This window comes from Somniosus microcephalus, chromosome 12 (assembly GCF_052327205.1).
Source record: "Somniosus microcephalus isolate GS21.2 chromosome 12, FLI_Smic_1.0, whole genome shotgun sequence".
NCBI lineage: Eukaryota > Metazoa > Chordata > Chondrichthyes > Squaliformes > Somniosidae > Somniosus > Somniosus microcephalus.
Window position 1 is genome coordinate 121,612,088 of NC_140998.1, and position 24,409 is coordinate 121,636,496.

General features: G+C 45.0%; 1 protein-coding gene across 5 annotated transcripts in view; it reads right to left on the reverse strand.

Annotated features, from left to right (window-relative positions):
• Nucleotides 1-23,497, reverse strand: part of LOC147109492 (formin-1-like) — a 706,352-nt gene extending 682,855 nt beyond the window's left edge. For 2 of the 5 annotated variants that reach the window (XM_086003488.1, XM_086003487.1), the window contains exon 1: nucleotides 2,138-2,276. In XM_086003488.1, the coding sequence (XP_085859614.1) occupies nucleotides 2,138-2,176 (39 nt within the window). In that variant the 5' untranslated portion in view covers nucleotides 2,177-2,276. Of the gene's footprint in view, nucleotides 1-2,137; nucleotides 4,203-14,526; nucleotides 14,633-23,332 lie in introns of those variants that run through there. The other 3 variants (XM_086003484.1, XM_086003486.1, XM_086003485.1) reach the window with 3 other exon arrangements.
• Between the last annotated feature and the right edge of the window lie 912 nt (nucleotides 23,498-24,409).

The following is a 24,409-nucleotide window of genomic DNA, read 5'->3' on the forward strand; positions in this document are numbered from 1 at the left end:
AATTCACCTCCTCAAGAAAGTGATTGTGAATTCAACTCTTCGAGGAAGTGATCAAGATGTTTTATTTCAACGTGGGCTCACGGTCTAATCTTAGATAGCCCTCTCTGCCAGCATGACCGTCTGTTTTCCAGTGATTGTAGATTACTTTGAGTTTCTCACAGACTTTATTCGGATGTTTGCAAGCCTTTCACAATACCAGTTCCTCCTAAACACTGATCCATTTATATCAAACTGCTTTGTCTTCAACCCTATTCTTTTCTTTGGGTTCTGGCTTAGACTGTTACCAGTTCTCTATTCCTCCCTGCTTTTGGTTCCTTATTTGCAGTCTCTTTCAGTTTCATCCTAGATAATATCAACTTCGGTGGTTAATTATTTTGAGCATTTTAAACCCTTTTACCATTCTTCAGACCATCACTTACAATCTCTTATCTATTATGCAGGTTTTGCTCTCTATACAATATATTTCCAGCATCTGAGCGACAATTTCAACCACAATTCTTCAATTTGATTCAAACATCGAGATATTGCCATAGAATTGATGAATCGCCAGCAGAAAGAGTTGCAAAATTCAGAAAATTATAAAATACGCTGAAGTAAATTAACCCTACAAATCCAATATTTAACCTCCGGTGGAACTCTTTACATATTAACAAGTTCACGTTTGATGAAGGTGTAATCAGCATGAGGTACTAATCTACCTCTTTCTCTTTATCCCAATTTGCTTCACTTGGATGCCCATCACTCAATCACATGTTGTTGAGTGACATAACAGTACCCTGTCAAGGCATTTCATGCTGTGAAGTCATTCCAAATATATATATTTCTCATTTTATATACAAGTTCTGATTTCCTGGGGCTAGTTCAGCTGTAAAAATACTGCCTTAAAAAGGCAAAAGATGAAAAAGTAAATATTTGATAAAACACAAGATTATTTCAGTTAAAATATTGACACTAGTGAAGATGGTGTTGTACCAGCCAATGTCTCAGTACAAATGCAGAGTCAAATCACAGACGTCTCCAGTTTTCTCCAATCTATAACTATCAAAGGGAGCTTTGTTTTGGTACGTGAATCTTTCCCAGTGCAAAAATTTATGAGATGCAAGAACTCATCACAAGACATTCATCCCACTGAATCATGTGCACTCACTGACGTCAACACTGCCAAGGGCTGCTGCAGGATGCTTAACATAAAATTCTCAGGGTAATGCAGCTACAAAAAGACACGGACCAAAAACCCTTGGACCCTCTGCGCTGACAGCCGATCTCCCCTTCTGATCCCACTGTTGGATCCAGGGTCAGGGTAGGGTCATCCATTTTAACTATAACACCAGTATGGGCACATCTTGGGCATGGGTACTTTTGGGGGGGGGGGGGGGGCGGGGAAGGGGGAGAAGCAAGACATGACACCAATCAGCTGCTTGGGGACGTCACTGGCAACCCCACCCTGAAGGGTGCAGTTCTGAATGTAATCAGGCCTCTATGTAAGAGGGCTGATCTAAACAAATTTAGAAGAGTCAATTCCAGAATCCTCCAGACCATGCCCCAGCGTGAAGACCCCAGTGGACCCCACTTCCACCCAAACAATGCCGGTTTTTCTCCAGGTGTTCAGATCATTAGCCACAAAAGAGAGGGTAGAACTGTGGAAATCCAACTGGGGGTGTCCTCCCTATTGCCTCGCCTCCTTCCCGCATCATAAGCCTTGTACGTGGTAGATGAAGCTCTGTCCACCAAAGACCCCAACAACAGAAACTCAGCACCATCGCTCTTCCATGCCGTGCCTCTTGCACCTATTTTACCCTCATTACAACCCACAGAGCTAGAGGAGTTAGTACCGGAATGCAGAGATCGGCATTGATTTCACTTGTAGACTTTTAAGTATTGCAAACATAATATTTCATTAGATTCATACAAAAAAGTTATGCAATCTATAGATTGTCAGTGATGTTTGTAAAATTAAATGAAATTTTAACCATGACCAGAACCCTTTTCTAATATTCCCCTCAAATTTCCTCTGCTAGACTTTAGTTTTAAATTTTCAACTACACAAACTGGAGATCTTAGAAAAGTAAATGCAATAGTTTAAAATAGCTAAAATGAAGTAATTACAACATTAATTAAAAATATTGTTTTAACCAACCTTGTAATGGCAGATAGTCTTGTTGCTGAAACTTTCCATTCATGTTGCTGAGATTTTGTAGCAAAGTATTTCCTTCTTTCAAATTAGGGTCCACTTCTATTTCTTTAGATGTGGTGTAGCTATGAATGGATGCATATGGTCTTAAGCAGTCCTCATCTGCAGGTTTATGTTCTGTTTCTAATACAGGTAGTGGGAGAATCCTGTGATGGAGTTGAGGACTAGATAATTCTGAAGTCAAAGGGGATGGAACAGGAGACACGTGATGATGCGTAGTGTTAGGACATGGATTGTTAAAAATATTACCAACAGCAGTTAGTAAAGAACAAGAATCACTTTTGTTGTCTCCCGAGGAAACTCCATCACCCAAGGAAACACCATCAACAGATTGAAGCGGCTTTAGAAATATTTCTTCTTTTATTTGTAGTAGGTCTTCCCTCAATAAATTTTTGTTGTCACAAGTCAAATTAGTTCCACTTGCATTCACCTTGCTCTTTTCCACTCTATGCCATTCACCTGTTTCGTGAAATCGGTCAATCTCAACAACATTTATCAGGTTCTTGTTAACATAGCCACTGAAGGCGTGTGAATTTGCATTGTTTTGTATCTTTTCCTCAGCAAGCTCAAATACTTTTCTAATGTTGTCGGTCTTCCTTTCACACATCACACTATTATCATATTCCATGCCCGCCATGGATACGGTGACAATATTACAGCTGGTCACGGTGTCACTCTGCATTCCAGTAACCACCGTGGAAATATTTTGTTCCTGAAAAGAACATTTCATTGATTCATCTGCAAAAGCTACACAATTTTTGCTTTCTTCAGGCTTTGAAATAGCCGGAACAACTTTTTGTACAACCACGCCTGCATCCTGTATTTTGGCAACCACTGTGACTACCGGGTTCACATTAATTAATTCATCACCAGAGTTGTACTCTGAAGGTAAATTTGTCACAGACATTGTGGTGCTGGTCTCATCAGGTAAATTCTCAGTTGTCTGTTTTCCTTGCAAAAAATGACCATGCTGCTGCTGCAGGAGTTTGAGGGTGTCTTGTAGATCATCCAATAAATCTTTGCTACTGGTGACTAAACCTCCAGTAATAAATTCATCGTCATACTCAGACAAAAGGCTGCAGACATCAGTATCTAACCCAAATGTTCTTGTGTTATCCTGAATAGTCAAATTGTCCTTTGGTCGCTCTGACTTGGCCCCTTGTGTTTCCGACAGCAAGTCAATACCGACCATGGCTGGCTGGAGGTTTTTGCTTTTACTATAATTAACTGAATTAGGAGAATTGCTTTTTGTGCACATCTTCCCATCTCTCTCCACAGATATTTCTTTAGCACTTATAATATAAGGTTCTGATCCCGCAAAAGATTTCTTTTTGATGTTTTTACGTGAAGGCTCCTCAGTGCTTTCTCTTCTTCTGCCAAGCTTTTTCAGCTTTTTGATTTTAGCATCAGTTTTCTTATGGTCAGAAGTAATCGACACCGAATGTTGTAGATCCAATGCAGCATAATCTTCTCCCGGCTCACTATGCTTATTGTCAGTCTCTTGAACATCTTGAAGCTTTCCATCTTGATTTCCCATGTTCAAAATTAGACTATGAGCCGGCCTTATAGTAAACGCATCAGCAAATAATAATTGCTTTTCAACAGGGCATAACGGCACAGTACACAGTTCCTGAACAGTGTTAGTTGTGGCAGTTTGCTTCTGAATGTATGCAGTGTTGTCACAGTACAAGCCTCCCTGTTTTCCAGTTCCTGACTCCTCCTTCACTTGACTGTACTCTGGAAAACATTTCATGGAGCTATCTAGCAAAGTACTGCACTTGTACGGAATCCATCTGGCTTCCCCCCCAGGGCGAAAGAAGCTGATGAAGCAGAGTTCTTTGATAGGTTTATGTAACTGTTGGGTAGTATGAGTGTCTTCCATTATGTGCAATGCATCATCCAACCATTTACACGCTTAATTTAAGTGATCAGAGTTTGAAAAGTCTGACCAAAACAAATCATGTGATAATTCGGCTCCACTGGAGACTTGCTTTTCATCTTCACTGTGATCCTGCAAAAGAATTTTATAAAATATTTTTACTGCAGTAAATCACCATCATCTCACACTGGCAAAATGTTTTAGGTTTGAAAAATCATTTATCCTATATTTCTGTATACAATGTCTTTGTTATTTGGTATTTCGCACTTGGGTGTGATTCTATTAGTGAAATACACACAAACCAGATGCAGTTCACCGGGAATTTTAATATAGATATAGAATAATGACAGCTTTTAACAGGAAATGAAAGCAGCATGCAAAAATAACATAACAAGAAGCACAACTTTTGTCAGACGAAAAATTTCTGCATCACTATTGGTTGGTGGTGAAAGGGTCAATAACCCTCATGCTTGTGAGCAATGCTGCCATATTGTACATAGTGATGTTCTATTTTTTCTGTGTGTTAAAGTTGTAGGATGTCAGTCCTGGAAAACTTTCACTTTTCCATTTTGACACCCTCCACCAGCACCACATAATCATATGTCAGTGCATTCCAATTGATGCGCTATCAATTACTCATAAAAGACAGAGTTAGAAGAGTAACGAAAGGCTTTTATTAACAACAGAATGGAGGTCTGCCTCGCGTGGTCGACCGGTCCAGGATACAAAGGGCTGGGGAGCAGTCACCTTTATACTAGGACCTGTGGGAGGAGTCAGCCGAGGCATGTCCAGGCATGTACCCAGTGGAATACAAACAGGACAAACAGGAATACAAACAGTGGTTTACCACATTCACCCCTTGTTTAAAATTGAGTCCGGCGGGGTGAAGTGTATTAAAAGTTAGTGTATTGGAGTCTCTCCGGAGGTCTTGTCTGCTGCTGTGATCGGCGTGGCGACGGCAGGGGTAGTGAAGCTTCCGGCGTCGAGTCCAGCGTAGGCTGTGGCACAGGCGTGTCGTCCTCGTAGATGTCGAGCGGGTCGCGGGGCCCAGGCCTGCCGTCTGCTGGGGCTGGATATCGGATCGTGGGGGGGGGGGGTGGTGGTAGTGGGTAGTGGGTTACTGCGGCCCCCGAGGGTGCAAGGTCTCTTATGGAGACTGTGTCCTCCCGCCCGTCCGGGTATGCGATGTAAGCATACTGGGGGTTGGCGTGGAGGAGGTCGACCCTCTCGACCAGGGGGTCCATTTTATGGGTCCTCACGTGTCTTCTCAGTAGGACCGGCCCTGGGGACGTCAGCCATGGCGGTAGCGATGTCCCCGATGTGGACTTCCTTGGGAAGACAAACATTTTCTCATGAGGGGTGGCGTTAGTGGCAGTGCAGAGCAGTGACCGAATAGAGTGGAGCGCATCGGGGAGCACATCCTGCCAGCGGGAGGTTGGAAGGCCCCTAGACTTTAAGGCTAGCAGGACAGCCTTCCAAACTGTCGCATTTTCTCTTTCCACCTGTCCGTTCCCCCGGGGGTTGTAACTGGTGGTCCTGCTTGTGGCAATACCCCTAGTTAGCAGGTACTGACGGAGTTCGTCGCTCATAAACAATGAGCCCCGGTCGCTATGGATATAGCTGGGGAAGCCGAACAGGGTGAAGAGGTTGTTCAGACATTTAATGACCGTGGCACTGGTCATGTCCGGGCAGGGGATGGGAAACGGGAGTACTCATCAATAATATTGAGGAAGTACACATTGCGGTCGGAGGAGGGGAGAGGCCCTTTAAAATCAACGCTCAGGCGCTCGAAGGGGCGAGTGGCTTTTATCAGGTGGGCCCTGTCTGGTCTATAAAAGTGCGGTTTGCACTCAGCGCAGACTTGGCAGTTCCTGGTCATGGTCCTGACCTCCTCAATAGAGTAAGGCAGGTTGCGGGCCTTGATGAGGTGGAAGAACCTGGTGACCCCCGGGTGGCAGAGGTCATTGTGGAGGGCCTGCAGTCTATCGATCTGCGCGCTGGCGCAGGTGCCACGCGATAGCGCATCCGGGGGTTCATTTAGCTTCCCGGGCCGGTACAAGATCTCATAATTGTAGGTGGAAAGTTCGATTCTCCACCTCAAGATCTTGTCATTTTTGATTTTGCCCCTCTGCTTGTTGTTAAACATAAAAGCAACTGAACGCTGGTCAGTGAACAGGGTAAATCGTTTTCCGGCCAGGTAGTGCCTCTAATGACACACAGCCTCCACAATTGCCTGGGCCTCCTTCTCAACAGCGGAGTGTCTGGTCTCCGGGCCTTGGAGGGTTCGTGAAAAGAAGGCCACGGGTCTCCCCGCCTGATTGAGGGTAGCGGCCAGGGCAAAGTCGGACGCGTCGCTTTCCACCTGGAAGGGGATGGATTCGTCCACTGCGTGCATGGTGGCTTTGGCAATGTCCTCCTTGATACGGTGGAAGGCTAAGCGGGCCTCTGCCGTCAAGGGAAAAGAGGTGGACTTGATCAGCGGACGGGCCTTGTCCGCATAGTAGGGGACCCACTGGGCGTAATAGGAGAAAAACCCTAGGCACCTCTTCAGGGCCTTGAGGCAGTGGAAGTTCCACAAGGGGACGCATCCGGTCGGGGTCGGGCCGATGACTCCGTGTTCCACAACACAGCCAAGGATGGCGAGGCGGTTTGTGTGGAATATGCACTTCTCCTTGTTATATGTCAGGTTTAGGAGTTGGGCGGTGCGGAGGAATTTTTCGAGGTTTGCGTCATGGTCCTGCAAGTCACGGCCGCAGATGGTCACATTGTCCAGATATGGGAAAGTGGCCTGCAACGCATTTTGATCTACCATCCGGTCCATCTCCCTTTGGAAGACGGAGACCCCGTTGGTGACGCCAAAGGGAACCCTAAGGAAGTGATAGAGGCGGCCGTTTGCCTCAAAGGCAGTGTACTGGCGGTCCTCAGGGCGGATGGGGAGCTGGTGGTACGCTGATTTCAGGTCAATGGTCGAGAAGACGCGGTACTGCGCGATCTGGTTGACCATATCAGCTATACGGGGGAGTGGGTAGGCGTCCAGCAGGGTGTAGCGATTTATTGTCTGGCTGTAGTCGATGACCAGGCGCTGCTTCTCGCCGGTCTTAACGACCACAACCTGGGCTCGCCAGGGGCTGGTGCTGCCCTCAATAATCCCTTCTTTCAGGAGCCGCTCCACTTCGGTTTTAATTAAAACCCTGTCCCCGGCACTGTATCGCCTGCTCTTTGTGGCGATGGGCTTACAGTCGGGGGTGAGGTTAGCAAACAGTGCGGGGGGGGGGGGGGGGGGGGTGGTGACTGAGTGTGGAGAGGTTGCACCTGGTGCGCGGCGGGCAATTTGGAAGCTGCTGGCTGCGGACTGTGAGTGGGGGTAGGGGTCCACCGTACGCCATCGTAACACTTTTAAGGTGGCACTGAAAATCTAACCCCAGCAGGACGGCAGCGCAGAGGTCAGGCAGGACCAGAAGTTTAAAATGATCGTACACGGTCCCGTCTACTACGAGTGTCACCACGCAGTAGCCGCCGATGTCCGCCGACTGGGACTCGGAGGCCATAGAAATCCGCTGTTGCGCAGGCAGGACTGGGAGAGAGCAACGCCGCACTGTGTCGGGGTGGATGAAGCTCTCCGTGCTCCCAGAGTCAAAAAGGCAGATTGTATCGTGACCATTTACCTTAATGTCCATTGTGGAACTGGCCAGTTGGTGCGGTCTCGCTTGGTCTAGTGTAACGGATGCCAGCGTAGGGGTCGGTGTGTCGCTGCGGGTATCAGATGAGGCAGTGTCGGGGGCCTGCTGCATCCCGGCTGTCGTCCAAGATGGCGGCGTCCATGATCCCCATGTGGCTGGAGGCATCCAAAATGGCTGCTGTACCGGTGATTCGCACATGGCCGGGGAGGTCCAAGATGGCGGCCCGCATGGCCCACACGCGGCGCTGCTGGGGTTCGGGGTGGCTTTGGCCCTGCAGACGCTAGCGTAGTGTCCCTTCTTCCCGCAGCCCGAGCAGATCGCGTTTTTCGCCGGGCAGCGCGCTCTGGGGTGTTTTGCCTGGCCACAGAAGTAGCATTTCTGGCCTTGGGGCACTGCTGTCTGGCCTTGGGACACTGCTGCGGTAGTTGGGCCGTTGTTGGGGTGTGGCTGGGGTGGCACGGCGCTATGAGGCGGTCCTACCGTGTCCCAGGCTGTCATTCCCCGCGGCGTCCACGGTGCAGAGGAGTAGGCATCCATGCCCTGGTAGGCTGCATCCAACGATAGTGCGAGTTCAGAGGCCTTGTTGAGGTCGAGGTTACTCTGCTCCAACAGTCGCTGTCGGGTGTAATTGGATCTGTGGCCCGCTACAAAAGCGTCCCGGATAAGTTCCTCTGTGTACACGGCGGCCTTTACATCCTTACAACCACAGGCCCGGCCAAGCACAGACAGTGCCTGAAGGTATTCCACGGTCGATTCCCCAGGTTGTTGTTTACGACTCCCCAGGAGGTGCCTGGCGTACACTTCGTTCACTGGGCGCGTGTACTGGTCCTTGAGGAGCTTGATAGCGTCCGCGTACGAGGTCGCGTCTTGGATGACCGAGTACACTCGGTGGTTCACTTTGGAGGTCAGGACATCCAGTTTGTCCTCGTCCGATTTGATTGCTTCGGAGGCGGTCAGGAATTTTTCGAAACACTTAAGCCAGTGAGTAAACTTGGTGGATGAGTCCGCCTCCCGATGATCTAAGTCCAGGCATGCTGGTGTGAGGATCTTCTCCATTATAAAAATGTTGTTAATAAAATTGATGCGCTATCAATTACTCATAAAAGACTGAGAGTTAGAAGAGTAACTAAAGGCTTTTATTAACAACAGAATGGAGGTCTGCCTCGCGTGGTCGACCGGTCCATGATACTAAGGGCTGGGGAGCAGTCACCTTTATACTAGGACCTGTGGGAGGAGTCAGCCGAGGCATGTCCAGGCATGTACCCAGTGGAATACAAACAGGACAAACAGGAATACAAACAGTGGTTTACCACACCAATACTTTGTCTGATCTCTAGTTGTATGTCGATCTTCGTGCTTGTAAAAATACTGACAGATCATAGCATTAGTGCATCTGTGTGTTTTTACAAATATTGTTTAAAAAACCATCGGAAGATTGAGGACTGGGTGGTACAGTGGATTAGAGCACTGACCTTTCACATTTATTACCTGGGTTTCATTTCAGATCCTATGTGAAATGATCTTAGGAAGTCTCAACTATGTCCCAGTGGATGCGGACCAATGGCACAAAACTCACCAAAATTGTATACTAAATTGCCGATCTTCAGAGATCCAGTTGGAGAAGACAAAATGGCTTTAAGTGCCTACAAAGGCTCAATTTTAACTCCTAGGCAGAAAAGTGGCAAAGCGAGCAGCTGGCCCGTCCGGAAGCAGTGGCAGGAAGGATTGGCCGAATCTCATTAACATGCCACTTGTTGACTGTCTGACCAAAACACTGGGAAGTCGGTGGTAAGCTGCTGCCCATACATTAAAATCGGGTGGCAAGAGGCTGGTTCCAAGGATCCAGGGGAATGGACGCCAGCACAAGGCAAGTGGTCAGAGAGGAGAAATCGGTTGGAGGAGGAAAGCACGGGGCAGGGGAGGCCCAAGGTAAGCGCTCCAACTCCTCCTGGCTCACGAGGAGCCTCTTCTGGCCCTGGCTGCTGTTACTGGCCATCACAGCTCCCCTGCTCAGGCAACAGGTTAAAATAGCAGATTGGGCCATGATGAAATCAGCCAAGCCTGATCTGCATATTAAGAGGACCCCGCCGGCTTGGGTCAGGTGTCCTTGCCGCCTGCAATTTAAAATTGCAATTGGACAGATCGGTGCGGAAAAGGACTGGGGAAGTCCCCTGCTCAATTTTAACCAACTCCCAGTCTGGTTTCTGCCAGGTGGGAGGAGTTACAATTGAACTACAAGTCTTTTGTCTAAGTGAGAATGCAGACAAAAATTCGAATTGTGGTTAAAAGCTATACAACCTCCGTTTGTGTGCCTTTTGTTGTTTGAAGCATGGCCATACTCCCCAGTTCCTATTCCAGCTGAGGTTAACTGAAAAGGTATCGGACACTCAAATAAAGCCTATCTACAAATCTCAAGGTATAGCAGGGCATTGAGAACAAAAGATATAGCTGGACATTGAGAACAATCTACTCTTAGGATCAGTCAAATTGGGAATAGTGGTGAGAATTTTGTATCGCAATGCACTGACAGATTGCAACATCACATTGACTGAAGGGGGTTTATAAATCGCTCAGTTATTTTAAAAAGGATCTTAAATTAACATTTTCCAAATAAATCTCAATTGGCCTAATTTGCAATCAGAATTTGGCCTGAAATTCAACCCTATTATTCAAACAAGAATTGAATTAACAAGTAGTTTTAAATTGGGCTAGGAAAAGTATGGAAGTTAACAGGATTGAAAAATGAGAATTGAGATTAAGATAGAAAACAGCTTAATTTGGATAAAAATGTTAAATATTTAAATTAGATGATGTTGTAAATGTTTTCTAATCAGGCTTCATTAGAATTTTTTTTAAACTGAGATTGGGTAGTTTTCAATTTTAAATTTGTTCGCTTCTCAGCACTGCCTGCTGGCGTTCCACAGCCACAACCACTTGTGCACTAACAATGACAATAAAGTTGATTATTATTATTGTTGCTGGGGGAAAAGGAAGGGCAAGAAAAAAATTAACATGTTAAAGCAAAGAGGAATTGTAACTTAGTGTAACTTGAGATATTGCAGAGACACAGAAGGGGCGTAATCTACTGCAGACACATATCTAGTATAGATATGTATACAGAAAGCCAATGCACAGTTAAACAGAGTTCAGCAAAGGAATTTAATACAGAGAGCTAAGAGGGATTAGCCAAAGGATCTGAAACAAAGGAATTCAATATTAAGAGAATTTGAGATGAAGTAGATACAAAGGTAATTTAACAGAAGAAAATACAAAAAGTGACCCATACAACAACCTTGTTTTGCACTAATTAGTTATTAAGCTACAGTAGGATACTAAGGCATGATGGAAGCAACAGTGCATTATATGAAAGTATGAGGACTGTAGGATACATGTACTTATGGAAATATAGGGGGAAAAAAAAATTCAGTATCGACCATTTTGGGACACTAACATCACCCAGCGCAAATTATCGCTGACAATCGGGAAATTATTCTCCAGCGCCCCTGGAGGTGATTGGAGCGCTAAGTCAAGAGCTACACACTTCTCTTAGGGCGCTAACGTCGGGGAACGGGGCGCTACCTCAGAGCGCTACTCAAGCTCAGGTGGTCAATTACCTTGTACTCAAGACAGACTGGCGCCCTCCAGTTCTTAAAGGGGAGGGTCCATCATGCTGCACAGCCTCACCCTGATCATTGCTGCATTTGACCTGGGCCTGCAAGGAGGTGCAAATCTTCAACAACGATTATCATGGCTGCTCAGAAGCCCAGGGAGAGCGCTCACCGGTTTAGCGATGAGGCATTGGTGGCTCTGGTTGTGGCTGTGGAACGCCAACAGGCAGTGCTGTTTCCAGCCACTGGCAGGTGGCCATTGCTCCGGGAATTCACAAGGGTGTGGAGGGAGGTTGCCAATTACATATCTTCCAGTAGCCTGGTCCAAAGGACTCACACGCAGTGCCGCAAGAAGTTCAACGATCTCACTCGGGTGGTCAGGGTGAGTAGATGCTTGAAATACCTCTACATCCCACCATCTCAACCTCACTGTGCACAGACGGTATAAAGTGCCAAGTCCCCAACACTCACCCAACAACTATGTCCATCCACTAAAAGTCACATCCACATCTCACACCTTGCAGACATTAATGGTTATTCAACTATGGTAGGCACATCTGCCAAACACATGGCTGCACACTCACTCACACGCTGTCCTTTTTCTTGCAGGCCAAGCTCTCTCATAACCGGAGGGAGCAACAACGCACGGGAGCAGGTCGGGCGGAGCTGCACCCCCTTACACAGCTGGAGCAGCAAATTCACAGAATAATCGCGAGCCATGTCATGGGCATTGTGGCAGTCGAAAAGGTCGACCCCCTTGGGGACAGCAACGGTATGTTCATCATCGCTCTCTCCTCTCTCATACCACTTCCCCCTCACAACACGAGCCTTTCCCACTTTTCATCTAACTATAATGTCTCCATTCCTTGCTCCCTTCCTGCCCTCATGTTAAAGCCACTCTTGTACCTTCCTGCTTTCAGAGTGAGCCACCATCTGACCGACCTGTCCCTCAGCCTCCCAGTGGCAGCGACGCGGGAGAGGAGGAGGAACACCAAGCCGGAACCTCACCACCTGCTTCTCCCAAGGGCGACACATCCGATACTGGGGCCATGCAGTCACTGGAGGGGAGCAGAGGAAATGGCTCTGATGTGGGTGAAGCTGCAGAACCCAGCAGACTGCAGCAATGCCATGGGGAAAGGGAAGCTTGGGGACCATCTCTCCGGAGGGTGAGTGCACGCACGAGTTCTCCTGTACAGGACTCGATGAGGACCTCGATAATCGCAGCGATGAATACTCGGGTGATGAGCATGTATACTGAGCTCATGGGTGCCCGGCAGCATGGATGCATTGGCTTGGAGTGCCACCACTGCCACTCTGCCATTGCACTTACCACAGCCTGTAACCCAGCCAGCCCAGACTGCTGTCGCCTATGCAGAGTTGGTGCAGTCTGCAGCCGGGCCCTCCAGGCCCAGAGTTGGTCGAGGGCAGCCTTCAAGGTCATCTGCAGTCTCTGGATCCGAGATTCAGCAGTCTTGCTGCAGCCACGAAGGAACAGTAGGGTTGGAAGGTAGGGGGGAAAGTGCAAAGGGGAGGGAGATCATTGAAGAAGGTTGAATAACTAACATTTTTCTAACATATGGGGGGGGGGGGGGGGGGGGGGGAGTGTTTGTACCAAAGTTGGATGTCTATGTAAATATATTGTTCATTCTGTTAAGACTTATTACGATGTGGTAAGAATTAATTTTGTTTGTTAATGAATTGTTGTGTTTAATAAAACAGTTGTTCAGGAAAAAAAAAATTTTTTATTGAAACGTTTCAAATTTCCCCATGTTACTCATTGGAACTTTCCCCGGTAATAGGGGTTGCATATTGGCTGTAATGATGTGCTTGTTGATCCCAAAAGCCACCTTGTGTCATTCATCAGAAGCGCTGACTTATGAGGCATTCATGAACAGGCTTTGCAGAAGCAACATTGAGCGCCTTCCTCCCACGTTGTTGCTGCTCATCCTCCTCCTCTGCTTCTTCCTCTTCTCCCTCTTCCTCCTCCTGAGGTGGTCCACCAATCCCTGGTGGCAATGGCTGGGTCCGCAGAATTGCAAGGCTGAGAAGCATGCAGCACACAACAATGAAAACTGATAATCGATCGGGGCAGTACTGCAGGGTTCCTCCAGAGTGGTCAAGACACCGGAAACGTTGCTTCAGCACATCGATCGTCTGTTCAATGAGGTTCCTAGTGGCGCTATGGCTCTCATTGTATGTGAGCTCAGCAGGTGCGTTGGGGTTACGGAGTGGTGTCATCAGCCAGGTGCAGAGTGGATAACCCTCGTCACCGAGGAGCCAGCCACGAGCTTGATGAGGTGGTTGGAACAGTTCTGGGACACCAGTCTGGTGCAGGATGAATGCATCATAGCTGCTGCCAGGATAACGGGCATTGACGGCGAGGATGCGCTGTGGTCGCAGACCAACTGGATGTTCAGAGAGCGGAAAATCTCTGCATTTTCATGAGGTGCCTGCAATGCCACGTGCATGCAGTCAGTGGCGCCCTAAACCATGGGGAAGCCTGCTATCATAGCAAAGCTACATGGACATTCACACCGTTTGTCTCAGATCATGAGGAATGATATGTACTCCCTTATCCTCTTGTAGAGAGCATTTGTGACCTCCCCAATGCAACAATGGACAGCAAACTGGGAGATGTTCGCAATATCCCATGTTGAAGCCTGGAAGGAGCTGCTGGCGTAGAAATCGAGAGCCACCGTCACCTTCACTGCCACCGAGATGTCCTGGTCCTGAGCGGAGACTGGAGCTCTGGCTGCAGGAGGTGGCAGAGCTCTGTGACCACCTCCTTGCTGAAGCAGAGCCTTCTCGGACAGATGAATCTATGAGAATGTACTGGCCTCGCTAGACGTGCTCCTATCTAGTTATCCAGCAAGTTAAACACTTATTCAAATAATTCCTCGTGAAGCCGTTTCGCTGTTTGAAGCTTTACTTGAACAAATTTGCGAAACTGTAAACAAAGACAAAGTATGTTTTGTACATAAACTGAGTACTATACATTCAACATTACATAAGATATAAACATATTTACAACAGTAGAATAGACTAATTGTTTAACTAGCATTTGGACTAACTTCTGTAAATATCAAATATTAACCTTTTATAAACATAGTGTTATCAAAATACTATGCTGACAAAGTTACTATCATGCTAACAGACAAAGATACTCACAGATATTGCGCCTGGCCTAATATATGAGGTCAGATGACATTGGATTGAGAATCCCTCATGGCAGATTCTCCATTGCTCTGCTAGGTTCTTTCTGGAATTCTACTTCCTGGGTCAAACAGGAAGAAAGGTAGAATGGTCAAAAGGACCTCTGCTACATACAAACACTGCTAACACAATAACCACCACCAGAGGGTGCTATCTGCATGTAAAATGTCCATAAGTCCAGAACAAGAATTGTGACGTAATAAAACTCACTACACACTTGGATCGAGTATAAAGCAAGGCTTTAATCAACTTGTTTCAAAACATGGAAGTCTAGTTATCTTTCACTAGTTCCTGTTTACAAAATGTCCTGGGGAAGCTGGGCCCACGCCCAAGTATTTATACTCCTTGGACGGCGCCACCTGCTGGCCATCCAGTGTTATTTCATGAGTCTTCATGGATCATAAGATTCATAACAAATTGCTCCTGGAATACCCTGGGAGGGTAAGGTTTCCTGTGCAGAGCCCCGTTGGCCCTCCTCCCGCTGGCCACGTTTTCCACTCACTCTCTCCGCCTCCTCTGCCTCAGATGATGAAGCTGGAGGATGAGGTCCCATGCTAGTACAGTCCCCATTAAATCTTCTAAATGTGGTGGTAATAAAGCTTACAGAAATGGGAACCTGAAAAGTCTTGCTGACAAACAAAACTTCTTCAAGTAGGACAGTGTTAATTGTCTCCAGACGCCTCTCTCAACCTGCGTATGCAGAATTGATTGCCGACAGGAAAAAGCAAGAAGTGCTCCCCAGCTCCCAGCCAACTGCAAACCGTCCCCCTTTACCTGGCGTTCCTAGCGCCAGGTGCTGAGGCAGGGGGCGAGAATCAATTTCCGGTCCGGGGCACTACGCACTTGGATGGCGTCACGATCTCCAGGCACAGGAAATTGTGGCGGTAGTGTTTAACGTCACTGCAAACCGCTAGGTCAATTTCGCAGGCGGCGTTAAAATTGCCACGCTTGGGCAGTAAATGGTTAATGCCCTCCAGAGGCGCTAACCAACCAAATTTTCCCCCTGTAGTCTAGTGAATTATTTTGTGTGAATTTAGATATGTTAAAAGAACAGAGAAGGTTACTTAATTTCAGGAGATTGTATCATATTTGGGAAATTCACTGATCAGTGTAATGTATTTGGTTCTTAACCAATGAAGAATAAAGACTTATCTTGGTCATTTGACAAACATAAATTGAAGGGAAAAAACACTACAAGGTGATGCTTTATAGCAATTTAAATAGTTTTAAGGCACTGAAAGATGTTGACGAGAAGAGAACTGTTGACGTTGGGGGCAGGAGAATAAAATGGGATGAGAACCACAGCTCTGAGTGAAAACTATCAAGGGCAGCCAATACAAAACAAGTAACTAATAGGGATCCGTTATGAGACAAACAGTGATGTAAAAAAAAATTATTTGACCATGGAAAGTGGGCGTCAGTGGCAAGGCCAGCATTTATTGCCCATCCCTAATTGCCCTCGAGAAGGTGGTGGTGAACCGTCTGCTTGAACTGCTGCAGTCTGTCTGGTGAAGGTACTCCCACAGTGCTGTTGGGGAGGGAGTTTCAGGATTTTGACCCAGCAATGATGGAGGAACGGTGATATATTTCCAAGTCAGGATGGTGTGTGACTTGGAGAAATTTGGAAGCGATTCCGATGGCCGGGGAGTCCAGAACCAGGGGTCATAGTCTAAGGATAAGGGGTAAGCCATTTAGGACAGAAATGAGGAGGAATTTCTTCACCCAGAGAGTGGTGAACCTGTGGAATTCTCTGCCACAGAGGGCAGTGAAGGCCAGTTCATTAAATGTATTAAAGAAGGAGTTGGATATATTTCTTGAGGCTAAAGGGATCAAGGGATATGGGGAGAAGGCAGGGACAGGGTACTGAATTTGGATGATCAGCCATGATTTCATTGAATGGCGGAGCAGGCTCGAAGGGCCGAATGGCCTACTCCTGCTCCTATCTTCTATGTTTCTATGATGGTGTTCCCATGCGCTTGCTGCCCTTATCCTTCCAAGTATTAGAGGTCATGGGTTTGGGAGGTTACATGGGAAGATAAATTTGATTGTGTGGTATTATGTTTACTCTGGGCTAAAGTGAAGGACAGTGTAAAGTGAGCTGGTTGTACAATGAAAGGGCTGAAAAAGAATCAGCAGTTGTATTTGTTGGGGTGAGTGATGAAGGCAAAAATAGTAAAACAACATGACTACAAGATTGTAAGATAGATGTTACCCTCTTTCCACACAAAGGGTTGTAGAAATCTGGAATTCTAGTAGATAAAAGGTGTACCCCTCAGGTGTCAGAGTTTTATGGGTGTTTGAACATTGCTACCCCTCTCGTTGATTTTGAAGAGCTTTTGGTCAATAATCTTCAGCATTCAAATGCAGCTTAATTTTATTCCCCGAGTGATAAGTGCAGCAGAGTACTTAAACGTGTTACGTTGTGCTGTTTGAGGTCAGAGCACTAAGTACTGTAACGAGTTTTATCCCAGCACCGAGTGTACTGTTGTCTTTCCAGGTAAATAATCTGGCTATCAGTCCACTTAACCTGCTGTGTAATCAGCTCTCTTCAGCTGATCAGCTTAGATCCAACATGGACAGGTCCAAGGTCATGATAACCCACTACCAGGTGGTGCAATGCAGCAGGAGCACCTTCAAATGTAGAGAAATTCCCAAGCTGCTTCAGGAGGTGTAATAATAAAAAAACACAAGTGGTGAAAATATAATTTTATTTCTCACTCAGCTTCATTTAAATCAGCCCAGGTGTTTATGGCATAAATATACTTCCGTGTTCCCAAAATCTCCCTCCTTTGCCAGAATCCAGAGCACAATTTATGAACATTGGAAGGGAATTCCACAGGGATTCTCCTTATTGAAGGCAACAGCACAAATACATAACAGCAAGCATAATCCTTGGTTTTATATCTGGCCGCATGGAACACAAAGCAAGGAGAATTTGTACAAGGCCAGAGGTTGCATTTGTGCGCGCTTGGGGGCACCTCATTATAGGAAGGATATAGAGGCACGGAAAATGTGATTCAACATTTACTGGGATGAGGGGCTACGGTTAGGAAGAGAATACAGAAGCTAGGGCTTTTTTTCACTACAGCTGAGAAAGTTAAGGAATGACATGTTACAGGTCTTCAAGTTTATGATAAAGTAAATAGCGATTGGTTGGCGAGAAGTAATGCAATGCATAATAAAAAGAATTAAAGGGAGGTTAGAGAAGAAAACTCTAAATAAAAAGAGTGGTTTGAATCTGGAATTCTTTGCCACAAACCACTGTAGCAGGAATGAATTAATTGGGAATTATTATAGACTATAAATACAGAGGAAAGAGTATTAGCAATTTAATGAATCAGAAATAGAAAAGGCAAAGAAAGCCTAAAAAAGTACTACTTTACAAAAAAATTCAAAAGTACTCCTCATTTGTAGAAGTCTATAAATTTTTTCAAATGTTTTTCCATAATGGAAGGCAGGTTCCTTTACAGACACTCTGATCTGACCAATTTTCCAATATTTTCTTCACCCAGGTGTTCCATCCTTGTTTTCAAATCGCTCCATGGCCTCGCCCCTCCCCATCTCTGTAACCTGCTCCAGCCCAACAACACTCCAAGATCTCTGCACTCCTCCTATTCTGGCCTCTTGCACATCCCTGGTTTCCATTGCTCCACTACTGGCACCTGTGCCTTTAGCTGCCGGGACACTAAGCTCTGGAATTCCCTCCCCAAGCCTCTCCACCTCTCTCTCCTCCTTTAAACCTACCTCTCCTGTCCTAATATCTCCTTATGTGGCTCGGTGTTAAATTTTATTTTCAGAACGCTCCCGTGAAGCGCCTTGGGACATTTTACTACATTAAAAAGGTGCTATATAAATGCAAGCTTTTGTGATTTTGATAAATCCAAAAATTGCAGGTTGAGAAATGTCTGAGTACTAGTGTTTACAGACCTAAAAACTGGCTTGCACTGCATCAGTTTTACAGATGTAAAATGGGCGCCTAGGGGGTCAGTATTGTGGGTGACGTGCAGAGACTCATTCCGCGCAGGATGTGCCCACCCTCCATAGGCGACCACTGTGCGCGCCTGAAACAAGCACCAAGGCCCTTATTTGGATTTGCAAAGGTCCTAACACCTGTTTCAGCCCCTTTAGCAAAACTCAATTGCACATGTCCGCAGGTGCAGTCAATTTCTTCAGGCACTTGGCAACCAAACCACTGGTCCTTAAAGAGACTGCTGGAGACTAGAAACATAGAAGATAGGAGCAGGAGTAGGCCATTCGGCCCCTCGGCCCCTCGAGCCTGCTCTGCCATTCAATGAGATCATGGCTGATCATCCAAATTCAGTACCCTGTCCCTGCTTTCTCCCCATATCCCTTGATCCCTTTAGCTTTAAGAAATATATCCAACTCCTTCTTGAATATATTCAATGAATTGGCCTCCTCTACCTTCTGTGGTAGAGAATTCCACAGGTTCACCACTCTCTGGGTGAAGAAATTCCTCCTCATTTCGGTCCTAAATGGCTTACCCCTTATCCTTAAACTGTGACCCCTGGCTCTGGACTCCCCGACCATCGGGAACATCCTTCCTGCATCTAGTCTGTCCAGCCCTGTCAGAATTTTATAAGTTTCAATGAGATCCCCTCTCATTCTTCTAAACTCCAGCGAGTATAAGCCCAATCGACCCAATCTCTCCTCATACGTCAGTCCCGCCATCCCAGGTATCAGCCTGGTGAATTTTCGCTGAACTCCCTCCATGGCAAGAGCATCCTTCCTCAGATAAGGCGACCAAAACTGCACACAATACTCAAGGTGTGGTCTCACCAAGGCCCTGTCCAACTGCAGCAACTGCTATCGTCGGAAAGGCAAGTTTGAATGTTTTTTTTTAAACTTACCTCATTGTGGCCCCACATTAAATCTGTGGGCCACTGCTGACCATTGGCTGCCCCCCTTCCAATTGCCTTCCTCCCCCACCCCCAGACTCTCCTAATGACCTCAGATGGCACCTGAGACAGCCAATCTTGCTTCCCTCCGGGACCGGCGAGCTGCCTCTGTGGTTGCGACTGGCACCCGCAGCTCACCGGTAATAAGCAAATAAGGCCGGCCGACCGATCAATATGCCAAGGTCCTGCCACCGCCCTCATTAGGCACGTGGAGTGTGCGCTGGCCTAGGATTGCTCCCCAATTTGGAGCAAACCTATTTCTAGGCCATAATATGGTATTTTACCTTATGCCATCAGTTGGACCAAAAGGAGATAACAAAAATGTAATAAATTTCAGACACCTAGATTTAAGGAATTACAGTCGGCGATGCCACAGGATAGCCCGTGTGGGAAATGAAATTTGTAGGAGCTGCTCTTCTGAAGGAATAAGGCACATTTTTAGGGTACAGAGGGAGCTTTGCTCTGAACAAAACTATGATGATATACTTGACCTACAAGTATTTGATGCAAACACTGGGTGCCCAAAATGGAAAATTGTTCCTCACACTAACATTGCTCATCTTGATGAACACAGCATTCACCAATTGTTTGCAAGTATTTATTTCAAGTTGCTATAGAACAGCATGACATACTTAGAAATGATTATTCCATATTTTCTTTCAAATACAACATGTCATGAAAACCTGAATCTGAACACAAGGGAGCAGCAGTTACATGGTGCAAGATGGGGAATCCATTTGGTTCCGGTGAGAAAGCCTCAACAACAGGAACCCTTTGTTTACAGTGTTTATTAGCATGACGTAATCATCATGTACAATGATTAACAAACAAATTAACAGCATTACAAACATCCTTTAATATCAAACATATTAATGCATAAATGTAATTCCTTCCACATAATTGGTTGTTTATTTGGCACAAAAAGACACAGGATTTTGTGTTCTGCTTTCAGATTATTTAAGATATGGTATTAATGCTTAGTTATAGCTTCTGGACAATCAATTGCCTCACAAATGAATCAGTAATCACAAGACAGCTCAAAACAGAAATAGATTTGTTGTGATACACAGTCACATAGGTTCATTTAAACCAAAATTCCAAATGTAGAAAGAATGCTTGTGGTTAATGTCATAACTCACTAAAAAAAGAGATAACAACATTCTTAAAGTAACAATACTGTAAATATGAGATTATAAGTTTTGCTGTAGATAGGATTTTGCATCATTACTTTGTCTTTCAAAATTACATTTTAGGTGATAATTTACATGCGTATAACCATGAGCAGCACTTTCAGACCCAAAAGCTCTCAGTGAAGTAGGTTATTCTGGATACTGTCAAGTTCTATTGCTAAAAGCATCTGGACAAGAGTACTTTGTGTATCCCCACACCTAGAATATATAATTCCAGCACAAGTTCAATCCTATGAAATTTTATAGAGGAGACATGAATGCCAATTAAATTTGCTTTGGGAGCGTTCATGTGAATTTAATGTTTGCATTTTTCATCCCTGGAGCGGTCACCGAGTGCACATCTTACTCCCAGGCCACCATCAATGTCCTGTAGTGTCAGCAGCGGCTCAGTGGTAGCACTCTCATCCGAGTTGGAAAGTCGTGGGTTCTTCAAGCCCCACTCCAAAGGCTTGAGCACATAATCCCGACTGATACTCCAACCCCATACTGAGGTAGCGCGCTGCACTGTCGGAGGTGCCGTCTTTCAGATGAGATGTTAAACCGAGGTCCTGTCTGTCCTCTCAGGTGGACATAAAAAAATCCCAGGGCACTATTCTAAGAAGAGTAGAGGTGTTTTCCCAATGTCCTGGTCAATATTTATTCCTCCACCAACATCAAAAAACAGAAAATCTGGTCATTCATTTCACTGCAGTTTGTGGGAGCTTACTATGTGCAAATTGGCTGCTGAGTTTCTTACATTACTACAGTGACTACACTTCAAAATGACTTCATTGTAAAGCATTTTGGAATGTCCAGAGGTCAAGTAAGGCACTTTATAAATTCAAGTGCTTCTTTCTTTCTGTAACTAGCCAGCAAGATGTACTAGAGACAATGCAAGTATGACACCACCTTTGCTTTTCCCTCCCTAGCTGTGTGTTACAATGTCATAAGTAATTCAGATTGTAAAGCTTAGGCTTTGTTGTAACTAAAACACACCTGTACCCTTGTAATCTGTCTTCTCAACCAAAAAAAACTCCAAGCTACAACAGTCTTGTGGAGAAGCACCTTATCAAGTTACTGAGTGACTAGTTGAAATGTATTTACAATAAATCTGTGATTTATCTAATATGATTACAACAGAAGATATATTACTGCAAGTTTAAAACACAAATGGCCAGAATTTCCTGATAAAATAACAGCGTCTGAACGACACACATGGTTGTTAATGAGCAAATCAGCCAGCAACCTGTAGAGAGGAAGAGATACCCCGAGGATTGCGAATCGCCACACATTGCTGGCCGAGTTGCGCCATTCTGCAGTTAGCTTTGCTTAACCTCCCTGTGATTTTCATGAAGTTACTGCATTTGCACATTAATTGCCCATTAAGCTTGCTGCAGAAATTTACATCTAGTAATTATCAGTGTAAATACCCTTTTAACATGAAAACTATTCATGACTGCCAATCAAACTGCCTTTCCCAGAAAGTAAACAATTATAAAAAGTGTGGCGTCTCACTCCTTCAGGTTGTGAATTGTATTAGATTTTTAAAAAGTATCAAATTTTAATTTTCTTACTTTTCACTTCTGTCTCATTTTTCTCTCTCTTAATCCACTTTCTTTCCCTCTCTATTTCTCTTTCTGTACCTGATTTGACATGGATTTCACCCACTAATTTACCCTCCTTCGCAGTCCTTCCTGTGTTTATGTCTCAATCCTTTAATCTCATTGGTTAAGGATACACTGTTTGTCCAGTTGTTCACCAAGGTCCCAGATGCCAGGTTTCCCTCATCGTGCCACTAGCAGCTTGCATTTCCAGCAAGCTATATCAGCAAATAAATTAAAAACCTAAACGTACAATTATAATGTTAACCAAGGAGGCACGCCGCGAGATGCCCAGCTCCAGCAAAATCAAGCCCATTAGGCGTATATATCGCATGGTAAAAATATTTGATGCTGAAGCCCAATGGTACTCAAAAAGTTAAACTATTTTGTTATAAAAATCAAAATAATTACCTGGCAGATGTTTTACAAATACATTTCTGGCCAGGTAGAAATTTTAAAAAGGTGTTAAATCAGTATCGAGTACAAGTGTCTGGGTCGAACTTTTTCTAGTTTTATCCATTATACATTCCCACCCCAAACTCAATAATAGTGCTTTTATGGATACAATCTATTATTTCAGACCTAAATGTAACAAGAACAATTCTGCAATTTGTGGGTAGATCAGTTTTACTTGCTGGAAAAGATCAACCACAAAAAAACAAATAATACACTGTGTTACCATATTTCCAAAACTCATACAATAACCAAAGATTTTTAGATTGCAGACACATATTTGGACAAGTAAACAATTTTTAAAGTCAGGAGCAATTTAAAATTATTAGAGACCCAAGCTTTCTAACCGTGGCAAAGAACATAAATTAAAAATTAATACTCTTCCCTGAAATATATGATGGCTATTTAATACATGTTATCGCATTGTTTAATATACATGGAACAAAATTATTATTGCAATGCTGCGAAAAATACCTGAAAGGGTTAACCTAGATTTTCCACAGCAACATTATCTAAAAATGAACTTCATCACTTTGGCTTATTGGTCACATAAACCGCCTATTTATAATGCGTTAATAACATTTCTTTAAAATAAATGACTATATTTTTTGAAACCGTTTACCTGGTGTATAATGAGAGATGCGACTATCCGCAGACTTTAGCTGGCCCTGGATGTTGCTCCCTCGTCAACAGCACTGCTCCCCTCGCAATCCACTTCGCACCGGCAGCAGCTGTGCTGGAGATCGGATGAGTGATTGACAGGGCGCTCAGCCACACACACATCTGCCGTCGTCGTTGCATCCGACCTATCACGTTCGCAGTGGGGCTGGCACTCGGCATGACGAAACGTGAAAAGGAATCAACGCGCGTGAGTGAATCTCACCGGTTATTTATAGAACAGGGCAGGGGGGAAAATGATTGCAATCCGGGAAAAAAAAAACACCTTTGCAGAATAGTTTCCTCAGTGCCACCGCACATCTGTGAGTGCATTATCCCATTAAGTTGGCCTCCAAACAGGCCTATTAATTTTATACGGTGCTTTTTTTATATATATAAGGGATGGTTTTTAAAAATCTTACACTGAGCAAATTCATTATGGAACCTTATGATCAGTTTTAGCATTTCCAACGGGAGAGGTAGTGGAAATATTTTTCATTATAATATTTCAAAAACTACTTGCTATTAGTAATGCAGCCTCTATAGGGTACGTGGTGAAATAATGTTCATTATGTATTGCGTTGTATTTATTTACAGTTTGAATCGTGGCTAGGGCAGAATATACTATTTTCTTTCCCAAAACGCAACAGTACAAATTTATGAAGCTGGAGACCCAATGCAAATTTTCTTCTGAAACGCACAAGCCACATATTGTATAATTCAACGTTACTGTCTTCTTTTAAATGGAAACAATTATTTACTGAGGTTTTTAGTGACCGAGAAAGCTGAACCGAACTAAACACTGATGAGCTTAAGATATGGTGTGGAGATGCCGGAGTTGGACTGGGGTGGACAAATGTAAGAAGTCACACAATACCAGGTTATAGTCCAACAGCTTTATTTGAAATCACAAGCTTTCGGAGCGCTGCTCCTTCTTCACCTGAAGAAGGAGCAGCGCTCCGAAAGCTTGTGATTTCAAATAAAGCTGTTGGACTATAACCTGGTGTTGTGTGACTTCTTACAGCTTAAGATACGTTTGCAA